The sequence below is a fragment of the Diceros bicornis genome, chromosome 15 (assembly GCF_020826845.1).
Source record: "Diceros bicornis minor isolate mBicDic1 chromosome 15, mDicBic1.mat.cur, whole genome shotgun sequence".
Classification (NCBI taxonomy): domain Eukaryota; kingdom Metazoa; phylum Chordata; class Mammalia; order Perissodactyla; family Rhinocerotidae; genus Diceros; species Diceros bicornis.
This window is the reverse complement of record NC_080754.1, coordinates 51749371-51776587: the sequence shown is the minus strand read 5'-3', so window position 1 is coordinate 51776587 and position 27217 is coordinate 51749371. Positions and strand designations below refer to the sequence as shown.

Here is a 27217-nt window from a genome sequence, read left to right as displayed (position 1 = left end):
TCACTTAAGTTCTACACAGTGCACTTTGCTGATATATCTTAAGTCTCATTTAATCTTTTGTGCTGTTGATACAATTTATTGAAGAAACAAGTTGTTTATCCTATAGAGTTGACTACCATCTGGATTTTGCTTATTGCATCTGGTAGTTATTTAACATGTTCTTTTGTCCTCTGTTTTTTGGAAATAAGTAGTCGAATCTCCAGGCTTGATCAGCTGCTTAAGTTTTTGGCAAGTCTGCTTCATAGGCAGTGGTGCGTCCTTCCATCTGTCCCTGTGGATGTGCATAGCTGGGATGATTGTCGGCTGCCTCCCTCAGTACATCAGGGGTTGCCAAATGGTGATTTTCAAATTTTATTATTCCTTACTCACGTATTAGTTAAAGTACTCCTATAAAAGTAAACAGCCCCCCACTATTTTGTCACCAAGTGGTACAGTAAGTATAGAAAAATGCTTGGTTCTTTCCCTGTATTTACTAGTTTAAACACATAGTGACTTGGCTCCTTAGTGTCCTCAAATGTGACAAATTAGGTTTGCTTGTTCATTTTAGAATCAGGTACAAATTCAATTTACTGTTATTTTAGTGGCATTGTGAGAGGGAATAGAGGTAATTGCATTTATTCAAAAAGCCATTTTTCATTAGAAGTTGTCTCATGATTTATGTAGCCAATTTCCTATTGTTGGATATTTAAATTAATTCCAGGTTTTTGCTTTTATGTCCAATACTGTGAAATGAACATCCTTAAAAATAATAAAACACACTCATTTTCAGTGTACAGTTTGCATTTTGAAAATTGTATACCCTTGTTGACCAACCACCCCAATCCAAATATAGAACATTTTCATCTCTACAAAAAGTTCCCTGGTGCCCCTTTGCCCCACCTTGTCTGATGGTCTGGCCTTACAGATTTGTTTTGCTGTTCTAGAATTCCATATAATTAGAATCACAATCTGTACGCTTTTGTGTCAGGTTTTTTTTTTATTCAGCGTGTTTGGAGATTCATCCCTCTGTAGTATGTATCAGTACTTCATTCCTTTTTATTGCTGAGAACTATTCCATTGTATGGATATACCACAATTTGTTTATCCATTCTCCTACTCATGGATATATGGAATTTTCCAGTTTGGAGCCATGATGAATAAAGCTGTTACATACATTTGTGTACAGGTCTTTTTGGAGACATGTATTTTCGTTTCTTTTGGGTAAATACCTAGGAGTAGGATTACTGGATGAAATGGTAATTGAACGTTTAACATTGTAAGAAACCACCAAACTGTAAGCAGTGTCTGAGAGGCCTCGTTGTTTTGTCAGTCTTTTAAATTTTAGCTCTTCTAGTGGGTGTGCAGTGCTATCTCATTGTGGTTTTCATTTTCATTTTCCCAGTGTGTCTATTTAAATCTTTTGCCCGTTTTTCTGATGGGCTAATTGTCTTATTGAGTTGTAAGAGTCCTTTTATATTCTTGATCCAAGTCATTGGTCAAATGTTTATTGTGACTATTTCCTCCCAGTCTGTAGCTTGCCTTTTCATTTTCTTAACTATGCTTTTCAGAGAAGTAAGTGTTTGTTTCTTAACAAAGTCTAATTTATCAATTTGTATATGTGCATGAGTACACGTGCATGTCCTAAGAAAGCTATGCCTACCTACTGTAGTGGGCTGACTAGTGTCCCTCCAAAATTCATGTCCACCCAGAATGTGACCTTATTTGGAAATAGGTTTTTGCAGATGTAATTAAGGTAACGTCATACAGGATTAGAGTGGGCCCTAAATCCTGTGACCAGTGTCCTTACAAAAAGAAGAGAGGACACACACAGGGGAGGAGACCATGTAAAGATGGAGGCAGAGATTGGTGTGATGCTGCCACAAGCCAAGGAAGGCCAGGAGCCCCTAGAAGCTGCAAGAGGCAAGGAAGGATTCTCCTTTAGAGCCTTCAAAGGAAGCGTGGCTCTGCTGACACCTTTATTGCAGACTTACGGCCTCTAAAAATGTGAGAGAATAAATTTCTGTTCTTTTGAGCCACCCAGTGGTAATTTGTTTTGGCAGCCCTGGGAACCTAATACACCCACCCAGCATCACAAAGATTTTCTCCTATTTTCTTCTAGAAATTTCAGTGTCACTTCTACATTTAGTCTTATGATCTATTTTGAATTTATTTTTATGTATGGTGTGACGTTAAGGATTAAAGTTAATTTTTCCCATATGGATATCCACTTTCCAGTATCATTTTTAAAAAAGACTATCCTTTCCCGCATTGAATTACCTTGCACTTTTGTTGGACATCAATTGACCATAAATGTGTGGGTCTGTTTCTGGATCCTCTTCTGTTCCATTGATTTATAGGACTACCCTTATGCTGATCCCACTCTCTTTATTTCTGTACCCTATAGCAAGCCTTACCATCAGGTAGTGTAAGTTGTCCAACTTTTTTGTTCTTAAAAATCATTTTGGCTCTGCTGGGTCCTTTATATTTCCATATAAATTGTAGAATCAGCTTGCCAGTTTCTACAAAACACTTGCCAAGTCTTCCAGTCCATAGTATGTCTTCACTCATTTAGATCTTCTTTCTGTAACATTTTAAATTTTCAGAATACTGTGCTTGCATGTGCTTTATCAGATTTATCCCTAAATGTTTCATATTTTTGATGCTATTGTAAATGTTTTCATTTCATTTTCCAATTGTTTATCACTAGTATGTAGAAATACAATTTCTTAAAATTTGCCTGTAACCTTGCTAAATTCACTTGTTAGTTTTAGTAGCTGTTATTGTAGATTCCTTAGATTTTCTAAGTACATTATCACGTCACCCATGATTAAATCCAGTTTTACTTCTTTTCTTTCCAGTTTACATGCCTTTTATTTCTTGTTAGTGCCATATTGTACTGGCTAGGACCTCTAATAAAATATTGAGTAGGAGTGGAGGGTGGTCATCCTTGCGTTATTCCTGGCCTTAGGGGGAAAATAGCCACTCTTGCATCACTAAGCATGAGGTTAGATGTAGGTTTTTCATAGATGCTTTTTATCTAGTTGGGAAGTTCCCTTCTATTGTTTGTTTGCGAGAGTTTTTATCATGTTGGATTTTTTTTTGCTTGAGGAAGACTGTCCCTGGGCTAACATCTGTGCCAATCTTCATCTGCTTTGTATGTGGGATGCTGCCACAGAATGGCTTGATGAGTGGTGTGTAGGTCCGCACCCAGGATCCAAACCCCCAAACCCCGGGCTGCCCAAGCCGAGCGTGCAAACTTAACCCCTGTGCCACCGGGCTAGCCCCGTTGTTGGATTTTATGCTTTTTCTACGTCTATTCAGATGATCGTATAGTTTTTCTCCTTTATTCTGTTAACATGGTGATTACATCGATTTTCTAATGTTAAACCAAGCTTGCATTGACTGTGATGTATTAGGATATATTACTTACTATATATTGAGGGATTTAATTTGATAATATTTTGTTAAGGATTTGTGACTATGTTGTTGAGGGATGTTGATTTATAGTGTAGTTTTCTTAAAATGTCTTTGGTTTTGGTATCCGGGTAATTCTGGTCTTGTAAAATGGCTTGGGAGCTGTCTTTCTCCTCTTTTGTTCTCTTAAGTTTGGTATTTCTTCCTTAAATGTTTGGTAGAATTCATCGATGAAAACATCTGAGCCTAGAGTTTTCTTTGTGGGAAGGTTTTTAAGTGCAAAATCAGTTTCTTTAATAGGGGTTTTTAGGGATCTTTTTGAATGAGTTTTGGTAGTGTCTTTCCAGAAATTTGTTTCATCACAGTTGTCTCATTTATTGGAATAAAGTTATTTGTAATAGTCCCTTATTATCCTTTTAATGTTTGAAGGATCTGTAGTGAGTTCCTCTCTTTCCTAATTTTTTTTTTTTTTTCGTGAGGAAGATCAGCCCTGAGCTAACATCCATGCCAATCCTCCTCTTTTTGGTGAGGAACACCAGCCCTAAGCTAACATCTAGTGCCAATCCTCCTCCTTTTTTTCCCTTTTTCTCCCCAAAGCCCTAGTAGAAAGTTGTATGTCTTAGTTGTACATCCTTCTAGTTGCTGTATGTGGGACGCGGCCTCAGCATGGCCGGACAAACGGTGAGTGGGTGCGCGCCCGGCATCCGAACCCTGGGCCCCCAGTAGCAGAGCACGCGCACTTAACCGCTAAGCCATGGGGCCGGCCCCTCTTTTCCTAATTTTGAAAAAAAAATTCTCTCTTAGTTTGGCTGGAGGTTTATCAATTTTATTGTGTTTTTTTTTTCCCCCAAAGAACCAGCTTTTGGTTCATTGGTTTTTCTGTTTGTTTTTAAAATTTTATTGTTTTCTGCTCTTTATTATATCCTTCCTTTAGCTTACTTTGGGTTTAATTCACCCTTCTTTTTCTTAAGGTGGTAACTTAGGTCACTGAATCAAGACCTTCTTTTCCAATATAGGCAAATATGAGAAAATCAGAACAATACAATTCAAAAGCAATTAATGTATCCATATGAAAACTGAATTTTGATTTTACCAATTTTCTGACATTTGCATTGTTGCTTTTCAAAGTTCTTTTTTCTACTATAGCTTTTTTTTATTCTAATAATATAAATGATACATGCTAACTGTTAAAAAAAATTTCAAAGGGTACAGAGATTATAAGGAATTGTATTAGTCAAGATAGGCCATAACAAATAATCACAAAATCCTTGCAGCTTCATACAACAAACTTATTTTTGCTCACACTGTCCATCCATCATGAATCATCAGGGGCCTTGCTCTCCACAGTCACAAGGACCCAGGTTGACAGAGGCTCCACCATCATAAGCTGGACCATCTGGAACACATGGCCTCTTCACTGCCTGTGGCAGGGATGGGGAGAGGACACTGAAGGGCTCTCATCTGCAATTAAATGTTTTGGCCTCATAGCCCGTTAGCCACATGGGCCCACCTAATTGTTAAGGGTCAAGGAACTAAAATCTTCCCATGGGCCTAGAAGCAGATATGAGTGAGCACTGTAATTCTGCACCCCAGGAAAAAGGTGAAACTCACCTATCCTCCTCCTCTGAGATAACCCTACTTCCTGTCCTCCTGCCTGGCCCCACGGACCTTCCTCGTGGCCATCCTTATGTTTGGGTTGCTGGAGATTACTCTGTGGTCTGACAGATCACAATTCCTATTTTGTTGTGCTCTACCTTTGCGCCCTTACCTGATTTTATCAGTGTATAAATGGGACCTGGGAAAGAGCAAATCAAGATCTCTTGCTAGTTGCCTTAACAACATGGAAATTTATAATTTCTTTTTAAAACCTTGCTTCAGAATATCTCTGAAAGATACACAAGTAACTGGTAATGGTGGCTTTATCTAGGGAGGGAAACTGGACTGGACAGTGGTGAGTGGGGGTGGGAGGTGTTGGAAGAGTGGGTAGGAGGGGTCATTTTCACTATACACTTCTGTAACTTGAGTTTTATACCATGTAAATTACCCATTTTTAAAAATAAGTTAAATGAAAATCTGTTTTCTATATTTCCTTATTTTTTCTATATTGAATCTAATTATACTGTGTAAATAAATGAAAACATCTGTTTCCTTAAAAGTTGTCAGAGTTCAAGGATATTGTATTTTTCTCTGAATTTTGACATCAGCAAGGGCTGCATTTTGAAAAGTTTATTTATATTTACCTTTTGGAGGAATTAAATTACATTATCCAAATGGGTCAGTTAGTTATAGTCCTTTGGGTACCAGTAAACACAGTCACTCTTATTCGGATGCTACCTTTTGGGAAAGCTCTTTCACTTACATAAATCGGATGCTTGTCTACATTTCCAGTTGTGAAGTGAGCCATAATTGTGGCTTACTGAACATGGGCTTTGAAACCAGACCTGAGATTGAACTTCAGCTCCAACACTTATCAGTTGTGCAGCCTCAGGAAATGTGCTTATTAACCTCTAAGCCTGTTTCCTCATGGCGAAAAATAATATATACCTTTCAGATTGTTGTAAGGATTAGATGAAAGGTATGTGAAACCCTGGACAGGGCTCAGTGCATTATTTCTCCCACAGGCATTGTCCATGCATCAGGCTCGGCAAATCCCGCTGCAGCGCTGATTGCACTTTCCGTATGACAGTAGACCAGAACATTAACTGTGCTCACTTCCCATCCTCCTGTTGAATGCAGATGGTTTTGTTAAACTTTTGAGATTGTATAACAACTATTTGATCATAATAATACTATGAAGTTATTTACCTTTTTTTACTCTCAAATTCGCATGAATGTACAGAGGACTTTCCAAAGGCTACATGATGTGTGATACTGCAACTGATTAAATGTAGATAAGTCAGCTGTCTACCGTTGAGCCAGGCACTAAAGCAACTTGTGAAATATGAAACAATGCCACTCTGCTCACTAAATTTTTTTGTTTGGGAAAATACAGTAATTTTTCATTTAAGAAAATGTTACTTACGCTAACATGCAACAAGTGTCAAAAGATCCTTAAACCAAACAGTTTGAGAACAGCTAGTTTAGACTCTGAAGCCTGTGAGTGAAAATTGCAATGTAAGCGAGATTTCTTTAAATAGATGCCGTGTTATATGCACCCGCATCTCAGGGTCTTGGGTGGACTTTCAATCTATGTATCCCCTTTCTTCCTTTTGCTGGAAAGAATATAAGCAGTTACTGGCTCTAATCCCACAGAAAGTTACAGGTTTTCTAAGCAGATCTGGAGTCCGTTAGACTGAACTCCAGTTATTAAGACGGCTTTAATGATGGTTATTGTTGTTTTCTATCTTTCACACAGCACACATTTACATGGTATGCCGGGAACCGAAAGTAAGATAATTGAAGGCAGTAAAACTGAAATAAAATAGGAAGATCATCAGCCAAGAAAGACCTACTGGAGAAAGCGGAGTAAGTGTTGTTAAGAACTAATAGGGTTATAATTAGAAAAGCAGAGATTGGTCTGTGAAAAGAAATCATGGTTTGTTTCTCTCAGGCCCTGCTGATACTTCTCAACTGGTCAGATTACAAAGCAAGCCCAAAGATGCCTTGAAAAGGACTTCCACATTACCTTTTTAAGTTGTATATGAAGCATATGAGTTGATTCATAAGTAGTTAAAAAAAATCATTCAGGAAAAGAATCATAACTTCTAAATCCCTGAATCTCTGTAGTTAATGTGAACATTTTTCAAGGGAAAATTTGGGACAGGTAGCCTATCAAAGGATTTTTGTCTTGTCCTGAGATATTTAAAGAAAAATACTGGAATTCAGAATACTTTTAGTGGTATGTGGGGGAAGTGGGATATAAAATTGGTATCATCTAAGGAAGTTTTCATTGGTTTCCATGATCATGGTATTCAGGAACTACTGTAAAATAACCAAAAACTCATTTTCCAGTATATTTCCTTTTGATTGCTTCTTATTACCTCAGGTTGCATATCTTCCTTGGGCCTTTTCCCCCATCGTCTCTAAAGTTTCTTCCAGTTTTATGATTCTCTTATGTATTCCATTTCAGACTTGTGTATCTTCTTTCTTGCAGTTAGTTCTTTGGTAGCTGTAGCTGATCCTCCTCCTCCTCCTCCTCTTCCTCCTCCTCTTCCTTACTCCTCCTCCTCTTCCTCCTCCTCCTCCTCCTTACTCCTCCTCCTCTTCCTCCTTCTCCTCCTCCTCTTCCTCCTCCTCCTCCTTCCTCCTCCTCCTCTTCCTCCTCCTTACTCCTCCTCCTTCCTCCTCCTCTTACTCCTCCTCCTTCCTCCTCCTCCTTACTCCTCCTCCTCTTCCTCCTCCTCCTCCTCTTCCTCCTCCTCCTCCTCCTCCTCCTCCTTCCTCCTCCTCCTCTTCCTCCTCCTTACTCCTCCTCCTTCCTCCTCCTCTTACTCCTCCTCCTTCCTCCTCCTCCTCCTTACTCCTCCTCCTCTTCCTCCTCCTCCTCTTCCTCCTCCTCCTCCTCCTCCTCCTCCTCCGCCTCCTCCTCTTCCTCCTCCGCCTCCTCCTCTTCCTCCTCGTCCTCCTCCTGCTCTTCCTCCTCCTCCTCCTCTTCTTCCTCCTCCTCCTCCTCTTACTCCTCCTCCTACTCCTCCTCCTCTTCCTTCCTCCTCCTCCTCCTCTTCCTTCCTCCTCCTCTTCCGCCTCCTCCTCCTCCTCTTCCTCCTCCTCCTCCTCCTCCACCACCACTTCCTCCTCCTTTGCTGACCTTCCATAGCCCCTTGGAGACACTCAGGTTTACTTCCCTCCTCCAGGGACTAGCCTGCTTTTCTGGCCTTCCGACTGGTACCCACTCTGAGAGTCAGTGATGAAATGGAAACTTGGGAAACATCCCTCGGATGTTGCCTACTTAAACGTGGATTCCTTAGCTTTACTTATTTAATTTCGGATAGAAGTTATAAAGGATAAAATCATTTTATACAGATAATTCTTAAAAATTTCTTTAAAGATACTTTTTAAAAAAAATGAGTCTTTAGAAATATGAACTCACGCTATTTCCCCTTACTCACCCCCATTCTAAACCAACATTTGCTATTTAAAACTAAGCCTGTTTTTTTTCTTGGCACAAGGAGGAGGACTTCGTATGGTCTTATCATTCCATCTAGGCTTCTTATCCAAGCAACACCACTTATAAGGCCAGTGGTATTTGTGAAGGTGATAGCCATGATTCTATGCCTTTGTATATCAAGTCTGGCGTGGAACTTTTTCAGGCGAGGGTCGCTAAACGATATAGTATATTTGAGTATAGAAAAAAATTTGAGTGTACAAAAGAACTTGTTTCATTGGTTCTTTTATACCTACGGTTGTGAAAATAGGTATTGTATGATTTTTTATAACTATCTTTACATATATAAAGATATATATAAAAATATGTGTGGGTAAATATATAATTTGTGTACCTTAATAAGTGAGCTTATGACGTGATTTATGGCCATGAGAGTATGTTAAAGAAAAAATTATTCATGACCCTTGCTAAAGAATGGTAAGGCAGACTTTATTCAAGACCATTGCAATGGGTGTAGGGACCACTACAATGGGGTTTTGCAGTGGGGGAAAGCGATTGAGCTCAACTCTGAATATAATAAGGAAAAGTGGGAATTTATAGCCAAGGAGCAAGGTGGGGGTCAGTGGATGGAATATTATTGAGGAAACAACAGGTATAAGGGGATTTTGGCTAAATCGACCTAACAGGATTCTTGCTGACGGCAGGCCAGGGTGATCGGTCATCACCTGGAGTATGGTAGGGGATGAAGAACCTGATCAGATTACAGAGGGTGGGGGATTCTGGTTACCCTGACTTAGCAGAATTCTTGCTAAAACTGGACAATGAAACAGCTCAAAAGTCAGGGCCTAGCTGAGAAGAGTTGAACTCTGTCAAGTTAAGTTTCAATCGGTCAACAGAACTGATAGCCCTCTCCCACACTGATTTCTTTTCTTCACCCTCAGACAATATCGTCGCTACTCCTTTGAAATTATTTAATCATCAGTTATCTGCCTTTCAGCAAATTCAGTTTTCTCACTTCACAGACTTGATACTCCTTTATTTTTTTCCTTAAAGTTTGAGATATTCAGAAAAACCTGTAAGTATACTACCATATTAATAACTCATTGTGTACCCTTTTTAGTCTTTTTCTATACATGTATAGTGTCTTGAAAATTAAATGACATGTTGCTGCCTAATTTTGCAGCTCATTTGACTAAACATATTGTGGAAATTTATCATATTCTTTTTTTTAACATGTAACAAATTCATAAGGCTTAACATTTAACAAGTATAGAAAAGGTAGAGTGAAACTGTCTTCCTCCCATTCCGAAAAACATTTTTAATGGCCGCACAACAGTACATCATAAGGATGTATGTACCACGTATCATTTTTAGCCCATCTCCAATTGTTGACATCCGTGGGTGGGTTTGTTGTTACTGTTTGGGTTTGGTTTGGTTTGGTTATTTATAAACACTGTGGTTGAACAGTCTTGCAGAAACAACTTTGGGGTTTTTTTTAGGATAAATTTCTTTAATTTCCTTCCTTTCCTGATTTCTTTCTCTTTTGTCACCTTCTCTTTTTCCTGCCCCTGAATGCATTTATCACTCAAGCCTCAACTCTGTTCCTTTGCCTTTACCTAGCACTTCTTAATATTATCAGGCATCCATGCTCAGTGGATGCCTATCCCTTCCCTGTATTCTCTCATCTCTCCAGGTGCTATCTGAAAGATCCTGTCCAGAAGATAAATCTTTATCTCTTCCCTTTACAAATACCCCCATTATTTTCAGCTGAACCATCTGTTTTATATCTTTGAGCTTTAGAGATTTAATCTGAATGGTGATCCTGCAGCTAAAAAGCTTTGAAAACTGCTATACTAAAGGGCCTCATAAGCATTACCTCTAAATTTCACTGACAAAAAGACAAACGGGGGTGGGGTCATATTGTCTGGAGTCAGAGTGGGACTGGGTTAACAGCTCTCAGTGATTGTTCTGAGAATTACTATCAGGTTGCTATTTTGAGCCTGTGTTTTGGCTCTGGTAGATAAAGGTATTTTTCTATGTCTTTTTACAAGTTATTAAAACCTGTACTTATATAGAAGTTTTAGTAATTTATATGTAATATTTTGGTTATAGATCTTAAAGTTCTGGACCATCTGGGTCTCAAAAAATGACCAAGGTATACACATTAATTCTTCTTGATCATATTCTGTAGTCTCTAAGTATCATGAAAAATATAAATTCCTATTTATATATTTATTTGGGGGAAAGGATTGGGTTAAATCAGATTTCTGAGAATAGAGGTGCTTGCTTTGTAAAGTTTTAAAATAGAGATAGCATCAAAATAACATCAAGGTTTTCTTTTCACTTTTCTTTGCAGGGATGGAAAATAAAGGGAAGCAGTGTTTTATCGTATGTATTTCAGCAAGCCTTCTGAAATTTAACTAGAAATATGACTGCTCTTTCTTCAGACAACTGCTCTTTTCAGTACCAGTTACATCAAACAAATCAGCCCCTAGATGGAAACTGTCTCCTATTCTTGATTATACTCGGGAAAATATTATTAAATATCCTCACATTAGTAATGAGAAGAAAAAACACCTATCAGAATTTTATGGAGTACTTTTGCATTTCACTAACGTTCATCGATCTTTTACTTTTGGTAAACATTTCCATTATATCCTATTTCAGGGATTTTGTACTTTTAGGCATTAGGTTTACTACATACCACATCTGCCTATTCACTCAAATTATTTCTTTTACTTATGGCTTTTTGCATTATCCAGTTTTCCTGATAGCTTGTATAGACTATTATTTGAATTTCTCTAAAACCACCAAGCTTCCATTTAAGTGTCAAAAATTCTTTTATTTTTTTACAGTAATTTTAATTTGGATTTCAGTCCTTGCTTATGTTTTAGGAGATCCAACTATCTACCAAAGCCTAAAGGCACAGAACGTTTATTCTCATCAATGTCCTTTCTACATTAGCAGTCAGAGTTACTGGCTGTCATTTTTCATTGTGGTGATTTTATTTATGGCTTTTACAACCTCTTGGTCAGAAGTTATTACCTTGATACAGGCTATGAGGGTAACTTCCTATATGAATGAGACTATCTTATATTTTCCCTTTTCATCCCACTCTAGTTATACTGTGAACTCTAAAAAAATACTCTTGCCTAAGTTCATTATCTGTTTTCTTGGTACCTGGTTACCATTTGTACTTCTTCAAGTAATTATCCTTTTACTTAAAGTACAGATTCCAGCATATATTGAGATGAACATTCCATGGTTATACTTTGTCAATAGTTTTCTCATTGCTACCGTTTATTGGTTTAATTGTCACAAGCTTGATTTACGAGACATAGCATTACCTGTGGATCCATTTGTCAACTGGAAATGCTGCTTCATTCCACTTATAATTCATAATCTTGAGCAAAGTGAAAAGCCTATATCAATAATAATTTAATGTTTCCTTGTTAAAACTAATTAAAACTTACAACTAAAAAAAAAATCTTACAACTACAATAAGAATCATAATTTTGTGAAGAAGAAAGGATGATGACTCAGGACATGTAAGGAACGAACTGAACTGAAGCTTTCCCCTCACCTAACTTTAATACCTTTTCAGAATGTGTCTTTTGGGACTATGATATTTTTTTTTTTAAACAAAATCCAAGAAAATTTTTATACCTGTTCAGGAACACTCATGTTAAAAATATTCATTTGTTAACACAGAAGTGAAACGAGTTAACATTTGGCCATACTGATGTTGGTGTTACCCAAAAAACTACTGGATGCAAACTGTTATGTAAACCTGAGATTCACTGCCAACTTTAAGATATGAACTTTAATAAACATTTTTATGAAAATTCAGAGCAAGAAAATTAAGATGGTTTTCTTAAAATGATTTGGTATAAATATTCTTTAAGAGGAAGATTAGCTCAATTTAAATTTAGCTTATTTTTAAAAATATATCTCTGTTCTTTTTTTTTATAATTTTATTTATTTATTTTTCCCCCCAAAGCCCCAGTGGATAGTTGTATGTCATAGCTGCACATCCTTCTAGCTGCTGTATGTGGGACGCGGCCTCAGCGTGGCCAGAGAAGCGGTGCGTCGGTGCGCACCTAGGATCCGAACCCAGGCCGCCAGTGGCGGAGCGCAGGCACTTAACTGCTAAGCCACGGGGCCGGCCCTATATCTCTGTTCTTAATGCAGCTATTCTGGAAGAAAAGTTTTGGTTGCTCAGCTTACAAAACTGGGAGTAGTGACTAGGTCTCTTTCCATGACATACCAGGTTCATTTTCAGTTATAACTTCTATGTCACATACTTGCATGTCAAATCACAATCACATTGGCAACATACCACACTGTAAAAGTAAAGTTAAGTTTCTTATCCTCAGCACTATTTGACATTTTGGGTTGGATAATCCTTTGCTGTGGAAAGCTGCTCTCTGCATTGTAGGATGTTTAGCAGCATCCCTGCCCTCTACCCACTAGATGCCAGTAGCACCTCCTTCCCCAGTCATGACAATCAAAATGTCTCCAGACATTGCCATAGTTCCCCCAGTGGGCAGAACTGCCCCTGGCTGAAAACTACTGCATAGAGCAATCTTAACGGCAGAATAATCGCAAGTCACTTTGTGAATTAAACTATACATAGATATTGTTTAATCTGTCATTGTCTGAACCTGGCCCCCTCTACTTCTGTTACTTTTCCTCTGAAAGTACTGCTTTCTAATTGGCCATAACATGGGATTGAGATATTTTTAAAGTATATTGTACTCAATTAGTAAAGATTTATACTCTCTACAGATTTTAAATCAGGAAAATTTATAACTGCTTCAACCCCCTCATTAAGCTTTTTGTTTGTTTACTTAGAGTATTCCCCATGCCTCATAAGCTTAAAGAAAAAAAGAAAAATTATTCAAAAGACCAGCCAAATGGAAGAGGCTTTTATTTGTAAAGAAATGAACTTACAACTGACCTACAATATATTATTGTAATATAAACAATATAAATAAATGATCCTGTAGGCCCACTAACCTTCCTCCAGACCCACATGAAGCAATGTTACAACAATATTCTATGTGAAAATGTGCAGGGTAACAAAGGTGCAATTACAAGCAAGTTTAAGCAGCAGAGTATAAGGTGCTTTAATTTAACAGTTAATGTCGCCATCAACAAACATCTGAATGCTCAATTTTACTTCACTGAATACAGACACAACAAATATGAAAATCTAAAATTCATACACATGCTACTTGTTAATATGAAAGTGCTTTCTCTTTTTTAAAAAAATACACCAAATGGACAATCTTTTTACATAGATCATGGTGTGCTCTTATAATGCAAAATTAACTTCATTTTCAGGTTATACATTTTAAAACTGTAGCTACAGACATCAATCTAGGAACACTAATGCTAAGAGTGCTAAAACTATTTCATTTCCTGTAAGGAGGACTCTAATACAATATCCAATGTAAAGAATACATCTACATATAATGTTAACGTTTTCTGTAAAGATAAAAAATGTTTTCTTTCCCCTTGGTGATGCTCTGTTCATCCTGGGAGGATCAGCTTTTGAGGTTTTAATAATATGAAAGTTCTGTTTTAGGACAATAGGAGGAACCAAAAGGGGGAATTAAAAAAAAAAAGTTAACACATGCTTGAAGCATCAAAAATAAAAATTAAAAAAAAAGTTTTTCACAACAATTTGCCTTTGTTAAAACAACAAAAATTTTTTTTTAACAAGACAAAAAGCACTAATTCAACAAAGAGGCTTGAAATAAATGCCTGCCACCAGTGTCAGTTTCCATCCTGCACACTGCTGTCTACAACTCCAGCCTTCATGAGCTCATGCCTTACTCTGAGGATAGTTTTTGGAACTTACTTTAACTTTTTTTCCTATGGAAAAAGTAAGTTAAACTTACTTTAACTTTTCCTCAATCAAAATCAAGACCAAGCTTTTGATTGAGGTAATTGGGAATCTAGCTAAACATCTCAGAAATTAGACATCCGAAATTATATCTTTGCACACTCCGCTGACTTTTTAAAATTTAAGAATACATAAAGTATTTATGCAATAGATATTTTAACAGCATAAAATATTTGAAAAGTTAGTTGAATTAAAACATTTTAAAAGTACATTTTAACCAGTACAATGGGAAAATTTTTTAAATCCAGATTGGTTATTTGGATGTCAGTGTTCCTAATTTCAATCAGTTTGTTATACATTCTAATCTAACATGTATTTGGACATGTTCCTGCTTTAAAAAGCTGTGACTATGATGCATAAAAGATCTTTATAATATTAGATATTTTCATTTTGTATCTTTATGGAGAGCATTAGTATCAAGTGATATTACTATGTAAAGCTGTGTCAATAGGAATTAACAACATAATTCACAGAATCCCCCAGTGGTAAGGAACCTTTACTCAATAATCCATCCCATTCAATGTTTACTCCTCAAATAACTTGTCAATTCAAGCATGGAACTGTTTTATGTTTACCAGTTCTGCTTTTTAAAGGAAACCCTTTTACTATGTAATATATGTGTGCTTTCTAAAAAGTAGATATTTGTAATAAGGATAAAATTTATTTTGTGTGATCTTTCTTGCTTTAAAACAAAATAACAAACCTGTTCAGCGATCTCCTTTCAGATTTTTCAGTTTCAGAAAATTACTTCACTGCCAATACTGGGTGTAAAGCTGTTGTACTTAAAAATATATAGTAAATCAGCACCAGCTTCTTTGTACTGTTCTGTCACACACCCTGCATAGCAACACCTCTGGATTAGATTCACATATCAAAATAATTCTTAGAAATAGGGGCTGTCACAACAGTTTCAAAATGTAAATCCTTAATGTTAGGTACCCTTAATTGTGTAATCTATATGGTTGATTGATGTTTAATATGTGAAATGTGTTGTAGGAACTGTGAGGCAATTCACGTAGACCCCTTACATGTCATCTAGCCTCATCCTTTACCCAAAGCATAAAAACGTCCCTCTCAGTTCCAACTTTACGTTCAGTACATTAAGTAATAATAATTATGTCCAGGTTTGTTTAAGCCACAAAATTTTGTTTGGAAAGATTCTGTTTACTTATTACTAGTTCCTTAAGTCATTTGCACCACACTACACATAGTAAATGTTCAAATGGTTTGCTAAATGCATGGATAAATGTCAATGAATGACTATGGTCACATGTGTTTATACGTTCAGTGGTTAACTAGCAAGAAGCATTTAGAAAAATGGCCTCATTTGCTTGTCTGTATAAATTTTCTACCTTAATCTTTAGGAGAACAAAGACTGTAGGTGACCCAGGAAATGGATACCTTAATAATTATCTTTCAGCAAAAGCTCTTAAGTATGAAATGAACACCATTAAAGAGAGAAAGAATTAAGTAGGCGCAACTTTAAAAATACCCCATTATGTGGCCTAGAGTCGTAGTTTTAGAGCTGGGAGGTACCTTAAAGATGATTTAAACCAAAATCCCCATTTCGAGTAGTATAGGCTCCATACTGCAGACTCAGAAGAGGAAACAGGTGAAGAGCTAAGTAACCACCTAAGGTGTCACACAGCTAATTCACCAACTGCAGTAAAACCCCAGTCTCCCAGCCAGTGTTATATCTTCATTAGTCTGTTAATTTAATGATTATGTTCATCTATTATTAACTACTTAAGTATATTATTTAGTATTACCTAAAACAAGAATTACAACTTTTAACACGGCATTCTAAACAAAGATTTTAAGCAGTGGACACTTCTGGTTTGCTTGAGGCAAGACTAAAAAAGTTTCTTCTTTCTAAAACAGGTTGATGTTTATTTCAGTACCAGCCCCACCACTCTTTTATAAATACCAACTTCTTCACCTCCATCAATTAAAGCTCCATAAAATATGAATTTAACACTGATAATATTCCCTAAAGTATAACTTTTAAGCCAATAAATGATGGCTACTATCAATCCTTAAGATTACTGGAGTCAATTTAAATAGCTGGTCTAAAAGGACTTACTACATTACTCTTATATTTAAAACTATGTATGCCATGTTAGCATAACTATTTTAAATTTATATTGATTTTTTTTCCAAATTAAAATTCATTCATTACTTCTTTTAAACAATACATTTTAAAACCTTTGCACAGGTTTTCTTTCTATGGATTCATACTGACGCCACCAGTTATCAGTGAGAGCAACTGTACTTTTCAAAGGCAGTAGAAAAAAATATTTTTCTAATGTACCTCTTCTCCAACATCTGCAATTAAAATTGTCTTTAAATAAAATTAAATGTTTACAAGTTATAAAACGGGAAAAATGCAACATTCATGGAAAACATTTCCCAAAAGGTTCCATAAACATGGCACTTAAGAGGAGTGTGTTGCTGTGTGAGAGCAGACAGGGAGAGCTTCCACTAGAGAAGCTGGGCTCCAGACCGGAAAAGGAGGGCGGTCACTCCCATTTAACGTACGTGTACTAAAGTGAAAGTTCAGAAGAAGCCAAGCATTTTGCTCTGGAATATGATGGCAATAATTATATTTGTAGTAGTGCTTTACAACTTCCAAATAAAAGCTTTCTATAGTATTATTTTAAAATAGATTAAATAAGCTCTAAAAAATAATATGTAAAACTTTAAAATTCTTAAAAATTCACAAAACTTTTCAAAGAAGATAATACAATTTTAAACATTTTTTATTGAAGAAATGGCTTGTATTGCTGCTGTGAAGGAAACTATATAGTGATGCATTTTATGAACTTCTAACAAAAGAGGACTATCTTCCCAAAGAATTTTTTAAGATGTACGGCTTATAATAGGTTGAAATTAAACTCTAATAAGATTGCATATTTACTTTTCCTAATACTATATTTGTGCTTATCTAAATTGAATCACAATTTTTAAGATGAAATCAAATGCTTCTAAATAGATTCATAAAATACCAATATGGGTGAATGTGGACTAAACAGTTCATTTCATGATCCACACTACTGTGCATCAAAGAAAGAGAGGTAGGTGTGTTCACTGAAATCCACATTAATAAAGAGAAGCCTATAGCTCTTAGTCATCCAATGCTTAGACTGAGACACAACCTAACAAATAAAATACTACCTTAAAAATGCCTTTCTTTATAACAGTCTACAAGGTTGATTCAACTATGTTGTATCTGAAAATGGATCCTCTCTCCTCTTAAATTCTGATAACTCAATCATAACAATTAACCTTTGAGTTTTTGACAAATGTTCTCCAACTATAACATAATAGTTGTCACCTTTTCAGAAGTCAAAAATCACTAACTTATGTATCACTGGAACTATTCATATGCTCCTAAAGGCAGGATCACTTGATAGAAAGAGTGAAAGGAGTGTGATTACAGGTAAATCTTGACATAATAAAATTTATGGGATCCAATAAGATAATGGGATCCAACCATTACAATTATTATTTTGAACTACTGAAGGTCATATCTACACTACATGACCTCATTCAGTTAACTGTACTATCTATCCTCTTGGGTCTACAATGCTTTTCCTCCTAATTTGTCTCCTCTTCTACTTCCCTATCCTTCCCCCTAGAAACCCTTCCTCAAGGCCCAGCTAGTTACACATATGGTGCACAGGAAACAGACTGAGCAAACACTGTGCATAGACGGGCCAGTTTCCACTGCCCAAAAGTTGCACTGAAACGTGATTATTAGGTATTAGAAAGTCCTGCCCCAGTTACCTCCCTAAAATTAACCCCACTACGAAATCCTCTCTAAGGATCTTCAGGCAAAGGTCTAAGAAGAAAGTTTTCATGCAGTTTCCTTGGGGCTTGAGGAGGCTTTAGGGGAGGTGAGGGGTGAGTGAGGCCCTTCCGTGCTGTCAGCTGAAGCTCAATGCCAGTTGCACGCTGGCAGCGTGTCTTCCTGCCATTCACTAAGGGTGAGGATCTTCAAACCACAAAATAGAACCAGGCTCTTCTAGTTGAAAATATGTCTTTAAATGTTTTAAGAGTATATCCAGCCATTCGATGGCTGTGAGGATGGATATGGCTCTGAGGATAGCATCATTCACCTACAACTATAATAGTTTATTCTTTCCAAAATTGTTTACACACATGTAAACACAACCCAAGACTATACAATCCGTATATTGCCTCCCTACCATACTTGTGTCATGGTGGTACCAAAACCTTGCAAGTGCAAATAATGGGAACAAGTCAGTAATATGGGGCACTATGACAGATTTCAATCTAAGACTGGTATTGGAATAAATGTCTGACTATAATTTCACACTGCATATATGAAGATTAACCATGTCAAAAATATTCAAAGGCATGGACACGATACTTATTTCATATAGTTCTAAGTGTTTCAACACACCAGGAAATAAACAGTGAGCTACCTAAAAAAAAATAATTTCTATTTAAAACTAGGTAAAACATGAATATTAACGTGCAAAGTGCAGAAATTTGTTCAGTGTTGAAGTGGAATTAACTAAAAAAGTGGCAGGCTTCTCGTCTGCCTCTCCCCTTCTCAAGCTTCTTCACTAGCACGTCTTTCCTCCCATTCCTCCTCCTTTACTTAGATGACAGCCCTTAAACTGGGACTAAAAAAAAATGTCTGTTTAGAGGATGCCACAGCAAATTAAAAGTACCATCATGGAAAGAGTTACATGCCACTTAAAAAGTGACGGGTTTTGGGACAGCACTCTGTCTCATACTATCCTGACTCTATCAAAGATGCACAGCTGTGTCAGACACAGGCCTGCACAAGGCTTGATGAAAATCCATGTCATGTATCAAGTTTTTACAAACCAGCTCTCTCAGCTTGTTTACTTTCTTTAGAACACATGGCTTAAAGCAAATAAAATTTCAAACTGGTAGAGTTTTTTTTTCCCTCAATGGGAAAAGAGTGCATCAGTTTAAAGAAGCAGGAATAACTTCCCATGTCAGCTTTCTGCTTGTCATTGCCTCTCCTTACTCAAAATCCTAAAACAATTAGTAATATGAAGGAAGATGAAAATACTAGCACTCTCCCCACCTATATCATACTAAAACTATGCTTAAAGCTCAGGAGAGAGGTGGACACCCAGTGCTATTGTCTACTTCCATTATATATAACAGGCTTTGAAACTAAGATGGTTACATCATCTAGAAAGAAACATCATCAATGAAGAAAACTACCAACTGAAAGCAAATGAGCCATTTCTAAATAAAACAACTCACTTGAAAAAAGCAAGTATATTTTCTGGGTATGTTTTGAGTGCGGACAACAGAAGATCTGGACTATTCTTAACATTATTATAAGGTTTAAGATATAAGGTGCTCTGAAATGGAAACCTCTCTTGTAAGCTTTCTTGGATACTTGACACAGTGCTAGGCACAAGGGGCTTTCAGTAAGTACATAATGACTGATACGAGAAGAGGGAGTAAATAAAAGGAGAACCTGTAACAGTTCAAAGTGAACACCTTAAAAGCTATAGATAATATAGTTATAGGAGATAATCATTATTGCTAGGGGAGTCTATCCCCCGAAAATCAATTTTGTATTAATTCTTTGTGGATTATCTATGATCAAGTTTTAATTCCAGGGGAGATTTTCCTTTGTGCCCCCATCCCCCATACAGTGCTCCTACAATGCTTAGCCTATACTTGTGTTCTTAAATTGCAAGATGAGGGGAAAAGTCAAGCATGTGACAACTCTGTCACAAAGATTAACTGCTAATATATGAAAATTGACTACAGAGTACCTACCTTTCCTTGAAACTTGAATCCAGTAATTAAAAATGTGATATAAAGAAATATGTAACATAGACTACAAGCTATTGTAGGTCTGGAACATGAGCCTTACACTATATTACACATTCTAATCCTACACATAACTATCAGTAAACATCTTTTTTTAAAACATTACTACACAAAAGAATCCCACAAAGCATACATTCAAACAAGAGGCATCTAAGATTAAAAAAATTACCCGCTGTATTTTTGTATAAAAATAATCAACATTCTCTAATGTACACAAAGCCAAAAGATAAATATCTGTGATGTCTTTAATGACATCTTTAGTCTTCTACTAGCTCAACACAATCCTTTTGAAAAGAGCAGTGACAATGACTGAAACCCCTGGACTCTTCCCCACTTATTGACTTTCCGCCAAATATCTATGTATGTTCCTTCAATTATTAAAACATTTCCACTGTGTGGTAAAGATAAGATTAAAAAAAAGCTTAAAACAAACTTTGCAAGTCCAGGACTATAAAGCTCTCACAGCTCCCACAATAATTTTGTTTTAGTGTCATAATTCTAAAAGAACACTAACTGTTCAGTGAAAGGTTTTGTTTCAAAATTTTTTCCCCTAAAACGTGTACATACAAAATTAGATCTGATTATCCAAGAGATTCACTTGGTAAGTGCTTTGCAGGAAGCATGCAAGGGTTTAGTCAAGGAAAAAGGAATGTGCATTCTAGCTAGACCCAGCATGTTCAACTTTAGAAAAAATCCAATGACCGACCACATATCCGCAACAAGCTATTGCCTTGCCAGCAAAGGCTGTGCACTAACTGATTCATAAGGTGTAATCATATTGTGCCTTCATCAATGCAGAGGCGCAGAGAGATGTGAAAGATAATTAATGTGAATCAGTACTCTCTAAGAGTCAAATTATTTGTAGATTAGTCCTCATTTTTTAGGCCAATTTAATGGATTTTTTTCCCTTTTTCTAGTATGCATAAAACTGGGAAAAATACTTCAGCAGAACATTAATGCTATCTGAAATACTTCCATTGTGTAATATATTCCTTATGATGTCCTATCTTTTGAAAATATCCTTTGGGGTGAAAAAGAGCAGCATTTATCACTCCTACATCAGAGTTTCTCAACCTTGGCACTACCAACATTTTGGAGCGGAAAGCTCTTTGTTGTGGAGGGCTGTCCTGTGCATTGTAGGATATTTGGCAACATCCCTGTCCTCCAGGCACTAGGTACCAATAGCAACCCTCCCTCACTACCCCCAAGCTATGACAACAAAATGTCCCCCAACACTGCCAAATGTTCCCCAGGGAGCAAAACTGACCTCCATTGAGAACCACTGCTCTAAACGTACAAACGCTTACAGGAAAACTAACTTTCTCAGTCACACCAAATTCTTGGTCAAGCTTCGAATAGAAACCAACTCTTCTGACTTCCAGATCAGTATTATTCATGCTAGAATGCAATCTTTTTTATAGACAAAGCAATTGTCTAATAGACATGTTTTTTAAAATGCACAATGATATCTCATTGCATACAATTCCAGTCACTGGACTACTAAATTATTCCTAAATTATATCTCTCATGACAACCTATAGAAAACTTATAGGGTAGAAAAATGTATAAGAAAACCAAATCAAAAGAGGAGAAATGTAAATTATTAAATTACTTTTAAAAGGATTCTTTATATTAATGATAAACATCACCTTTAAAAAATTATCTAGTATAACACGTTTCTTTGAAAAATATCATGGCCCTCTACAGCAAGTCTTTCAATGTTGTGTGTAACCTGTGAAATTAATTTCACCAATGTTGGCTAATTATGAAAATGTATGTTGAATTACCATATCTGTAAAAGAAATGTCCACTTTTGATGCAGAGATCCCAATGTGGTTGGCTATCCATCACAGTAAGTGATAATATTCTAGGCCAACTTGAGCCTTTACCTTACAAGTTTGTTTAAGAAGAGTAAAACTGCTGTTATTGCAAAGCCTCATGATACTGTTAGGATTCCTTCAGAGAGTTGATGCGTGCACAGATCTTTAGGGCCGGGCCTAGCTTGATATTCATTGCACTCATGAGGTGGTCTTCTTTTAGCAAGAGAAGGGCCTGTCCATCAATCTCCTGTGCTCTGAACTCATCTGCGATATCCTGGCAGCCTGGAATTTCATCAGAGCAAGGAAGTTAGAATTAATACACAACAATTAGATGTTACTCATAACAGTCACAGTTATGCTCTTACTGGGTCTGAGTATCTGAAATACAGGGTGAGAAACAAATGAAATTTATTTATTGTAGTCTTGGGTTCACTCCTGAAGAAGTGAGTATTTCTTGATATTCTGAAAATAAGAATTAATTCAAAATCCAGGTGAAGCAATTTACTTACAATTCTTGTTCTAAAAATATTACAGAAATAATTAGTAAGTCAGGTAAAATGTACAGATTGATCCGTCTAGATATAACATACTTTCACAAAAAGGAAGATGGTGTCACCTCAAAGCATGCCACACATATAACAAGTTTGGATTAACTAGTTATTATACCTCATGAACTCATCTTGGTATAATATGTCCTTCACACACAGGTACAGAGGAATAAAATATATGTTCTGCCATTTAAGTAACAATTTAGAAATATTTTCTCAAGTACTAGAGTACCACTTTCATTATCATTTGTACCTTATTCTAATTTACAACCTTCAATTGCCAAGCACATCTAAAACATTTTTATTGTTCACTCACACATAACCAAACCATCAAGACTGTAGTATCAATCTATTGCAACGCTGATGAAATGTATTACACTCTCCATTTGTAATTTCAACGTCAAATCTTAGTAACACTGGATTTGTCTCCCCTTTGATAAGAAAACACTATTTCTCATTGAAATTACGAGCTTGCTGGCTAATCTCTTGCCAAATAATCAATATTTTAGCTCTTAGTCTAAACCAGGTGCTGTAGCAGGTAAGAACGCTAGCATCTACTTGAACCTCAAACGTTTTTTTATCATCTACCAAATTTTGCACAGCCAGGTTACTCACTAAACTTCCGCACCAAGGGTAAAGACATCACAGGGAAAGTAATGAACTAAGGAGCCAAGAGAGGAGAAAATGAAAAAATGTGGAAACCTCCTTATAAGAGACAGTAAAATTACAAAAATGAAATTAAGAATAAAAACTAACAGCTTAACGTCTTTCTATTTTATTCAAATCAGCATTCTAAGGGAAAAGACAAAGATACAGAAATGGTTACATTATACCTTTGGATACCACAACTTTGTTGGAATGATTATCTTTCTATTGCAAATGTATCATCCTCTTGTTTATAGAAGATAATGATGTCACCTCTATAACCCAAACACAAAGCACTGTAGGTGCTAAATACATGTACTTTTGGATAAGTGAAGGACTGAATAAATGAATAAACAATGAACAAAAATAGAATCTGCTACAGAGGAGCTATCTGTAAGAGTAATACAAACATATTTTTCTGTATTCAGCTGTGCGGCCATCTTTTCTCCTGGTTTATTTCTTTTCCTATCTTCTCTGTTGGTTCTATCTTTCCTGTACCCTATATAGCAGCCAGCTTTTCAATTTCTTCCTTTTAATAATTTCTCAGACTTTTAAAATTGACATTTCAAAAGTACCCTATGCAAAATTTTGACGGTTTTGCCCATTTACCATATAAAAGAAACTATACAGTTAAAATGAGATTACTCACCATAGAAAAGCCCCTTTTCTTTTCCCAGAGGTAGCTCAAAACTGGGCAGACAAAACTGACTAATCTTGCATCTAGTTGTGACTTCATCCTTCTTTTTATGAAAGAACTAATGTTCTTCTCTCTTCAGTCTTACTTACAAGAACACAGGAAAGAAAAGAAGAGAGAGAAAGATAGGGTAGGACTTACTTAGATTCAGAAAACAGGAGCAATGAGAAGTAATGAAGACCATAAGAGCTACATTTGGGAATAGAAACAAGGAGTTCTCCATGAGGAAAATATACAGCATGTTCTTGTTCCTCTGTATTAGGAGATCGCTCTTCAAATGTCTTCTTGTAGGTGGACAGTAAATGTATTAGCAAAATAATAAAGAACAAAAAGCATTTTGGGAAACAGCATGATCAAATAGGAATGCATTATCTTCAGAATTTTGGATCACAACTTAAGCCAACCCCAAAAAAGGGCAGTTATACTATACATTAGTATAGAAATGAAAAAATAAAGTGACTTGAAAAAGAAAAAGGAAAAAGAAAAAAGCAAAAGCAAATACACTTCCAGAAACTCATTAGAGAAAAACAATTTAAAAAAAAAATTCTAGATGCTCAAGGTATACTGAGCTAATATTCTATGAGTTTCTGATACTGGAATCTAGTTCTACAAATGGCTGGCGCCCCAGGGACATATACAAAACATATCCCAACTGCAGCAACCAGTCAGCTCAGCTGGCTTCACATCACTAGAAGCAGCTGTCAGGACGGGCATGGACCTCTGCACAAGGTCACAGGTCCCAAATGAACCTCACAAGTGTCTAGTTACTTTTCCAGCCGAAACCCAAAACAAAACACGCCGCACAAAGAATGACTTCAGTAAGGCTGGTGAAAAGATGCTACTTGCCGCTCAATACTACAGAGTAAACAACTCCCAGTATTAGTATTATAAAAACCAGTAAATAGTCATATGTTTTTAGACGATTCCCACTTTATATGCCTACAAAGAAACCAAATCTACTGTAGATCCACAGATCAATAAACACAGAATAAACTGATCTTTGCAAAAGGCAGTTCACTGTAACAAGGAAGCATCAAAGAAGATAACTGCAGTTAATTGAAAATAAAAAGAATCGTTCCTGTAGAGAACTTTTAATGCACAAAAATTTAGGAGAAAAGAATTTTTCACTCTGTTAACAGCTCTGAGATTTGGTTGTATTGCATACCAGCTCTAGTATGGTTCACAAGATGACATTATACAAAGAGAAGAGCAAGCTCTAGGAGTAAATATAAGTGCCCTGATAAAAGAGGGAAGCCTATCCTCAACTGGAAAGAAAGAAAATATAAGAGATTACAAAATTTACAAGCTTGTTCATTCCATGAGAAAAGCTTGGGAGTAGACTACTCAGAAAGAAAATACCAGCCCTGAATGAGCTGAAAGAGGCTCAAAAGGAAGTTTACAAAGGCCAGAGAAGCATAGAGAAATGAAGACAAAGGCTTTTTCTGGTATGAGATTTACCTTTCTGGTATGAGAATTACCTTACAGGCATTATTCAGAGAAAAACTTGGAGAAAGAAGATATAACTGATCACAAAAATAAGCTTGTTATTTACCCTGTCAAAGCAGTTTGGGAATACTCCAAATAAACTGTTTGGGAATACTCCAATATTTAATCAAAGAAAAGCAGAGTTATATTAAGCAGACTCCTGAACAGTAGCAAGCAATTATAAATTATAAATCAGTCTCGTTTTAATGATATGTAATGTTCTTTAAACAATTGACAACAAAATTAAGTGTCTCGATGAACTCAATAAGACAAGCATCTCAAGTTAGAAGCAATAATAATTTTTTTTAACTCAAATGAAGCAAAAATGAGACAAAGGAGTTAGCCTTTGTTCTGATAAAGCAGCCAAGAGTAGCCTCATGGCAAATGGATGCTGAGGAAAATTAGCCCTAAAAAAAAGCATATGAAGTAATAGAAGAATCAGCAATATCTGTTATTTGTTAATTATATGGTCAACTACTTTCCCTCAGGATATGAACCAATCCTCCTCCCTAAAAGAAAAGGAGTATTTTCCTCCAAATGAGAAATCATGCTAACAGCTCACGGCCCATCTGGAAGACTGAGACTACTTCTGAAGACAACAGAATCAAAGTCCATCCCCAGGGGATCAGTATAGATTGCAGCGTTAATTCTCAAGATACCTACGCTGGTCTAAACACTAAAATTTATTTCATTAAATATTAAAACCACAACCAGTGAAGACTCACCACCCCCTAATACATCACTTGCAAGGCAGATTCTAAACCCACGTGTTAGCACTTAACTCACATCTAAGTTTTCTTAGGTGCATACTCAAAAATCATCCCCTGAAAAATGTATCCCCTCTGTAAACAATTTCATCTTTCTTTAAAAGTGACCATATCTTGTTTTTTTTTTAAAAAAAAACACTTATTTAGCATTTCTACAAGTTATTGAAAAAATAATTCAATAAAACTTCATCGAGTTCTGTATATAAGGTAAAATGGCTGCCAGATATTTTTAAAAAGCAGTAATACTTCTGAATATATTTTCTTCACTCACAGAGCACAGAAGCTATAAGTTTGCTTCTGAGTCAGTGGTCACCTTCATAGAAAGAGTAATTAGCAAAAACAGCTAGATTAATTTTAATAAGTCTGTCGGTAAGTTCAAAGGCGATGTATTTTTCTGGAAAGCTTGGGTCAAGAGATGGTACAATTTACAAATAAACCAAAATGGTACAACATTAAAAAATCTCCTTGTTTTCCATATTCATAAGGTCAAAGTGAATGATAAGATTTGCTGATTTAAAAAAATATACTGTCTTAACATATATAACCAGTGTGGGTCTCATCATGAGCAAAGGTGTAGCTGTTTTTAGTAGCCAGCCCCTTGGAGAAAGGGGATACAAAAGATTATTGCTGCATTAAAGAAAAAAGATACAGAACATAAAGACTTAAGCTGGCGGAAAGAGTGCCAAAATGAGAGAGCAGAAAAATATAAATAAGGAAGTTACCCTAAAATTGGAATGGGGTATCATAACTGAATTTTAGTTGTCTACTTAAAATATCAAATTTCAGAAGCATTTTTGATGTCTACTCATTGCAAAGAATCAAAGAATGCAGCTTCCCTTAAAAGAACCAGCTTTTTTAAAAAGCAACCAAAATTTTACCATATTCTAAAAGGTCTTGATTAGCTTCCAAAAATGTAAAAAAAAATTATGGTCTCTCTTATTTCATTTAAAAAAAGTTAAGTTAGGAAATAAGGAGGAAATAGAATAGAAAAATAGAAGAGCAGAAGGGAAGAAGTGTCTGACTCAATCTCTCTACTGACCTCTCGAGAGAAATCAGA

At 36.2% G+C, this 27217-nt stretch overlaps 2 protein-coding genes across 11 annotated transcripts in view; one reads left to right on the top strand and one right to left on the bottom strand.

Annotated features, from left to right (window-relative positions):
* The window catches only part of GPR160 (G protein-coupled receptor 160), a 40012-nt gene extending 27726 nt beyond the window's left edge, over window positions 1–12286 (top strand). For 4 of the 6 annotated variants that reach the window (XM_058556374.1, XM_058556371.1, XM_058556372.1 and 1 more), the window contains 2 exons: window positions 6749–6858; window positions 10794–12286. In XM_058556374.1, the coding sequence (XP_058412357.1) occupies window positions 10866–11879 (1014 nt within the window). In that variant the 5' untranslated portion in view covers window positions 6749–6858; window positions 10794–10865 and the 3' untranslated portion in view covers window positions 11880–12286. Of the gene's footprint in view, window positions 1–6748; window positions 6859–9378; window positions 9513–10549; window positions 10593–10793 lie in introns of all 6 variants that reach the window. The other 2 variants (XM_058556376.1, XM_058556375.1) reach the window with 2 other exon arrangements.
* Window positions 12287–13349: 1063 nt separating this feature from the next.
* The window catches only part of PHC3 (polyhomeotic homolog 3), a 77460-nt gene continuing 63592 nt past the window's right edge, over window positions 13350–27217 (bottom strand). For all 5 annotated transcript variants that reach the window (XM_058556358.1, XM_058556361.1, XM_058556362.1 and 2 more), the window contains one exon: window positions 13350–22303. In XM_058556358.1, coding sequence (XP_058412341.1) covers window positions 22149–22303 — 155 coding nt within the window. In that variant the 3' untranslated portion in view covers window positions 13350–22148. The remainder of the gene's footprint in view (window positions 22304–27217) is intronic.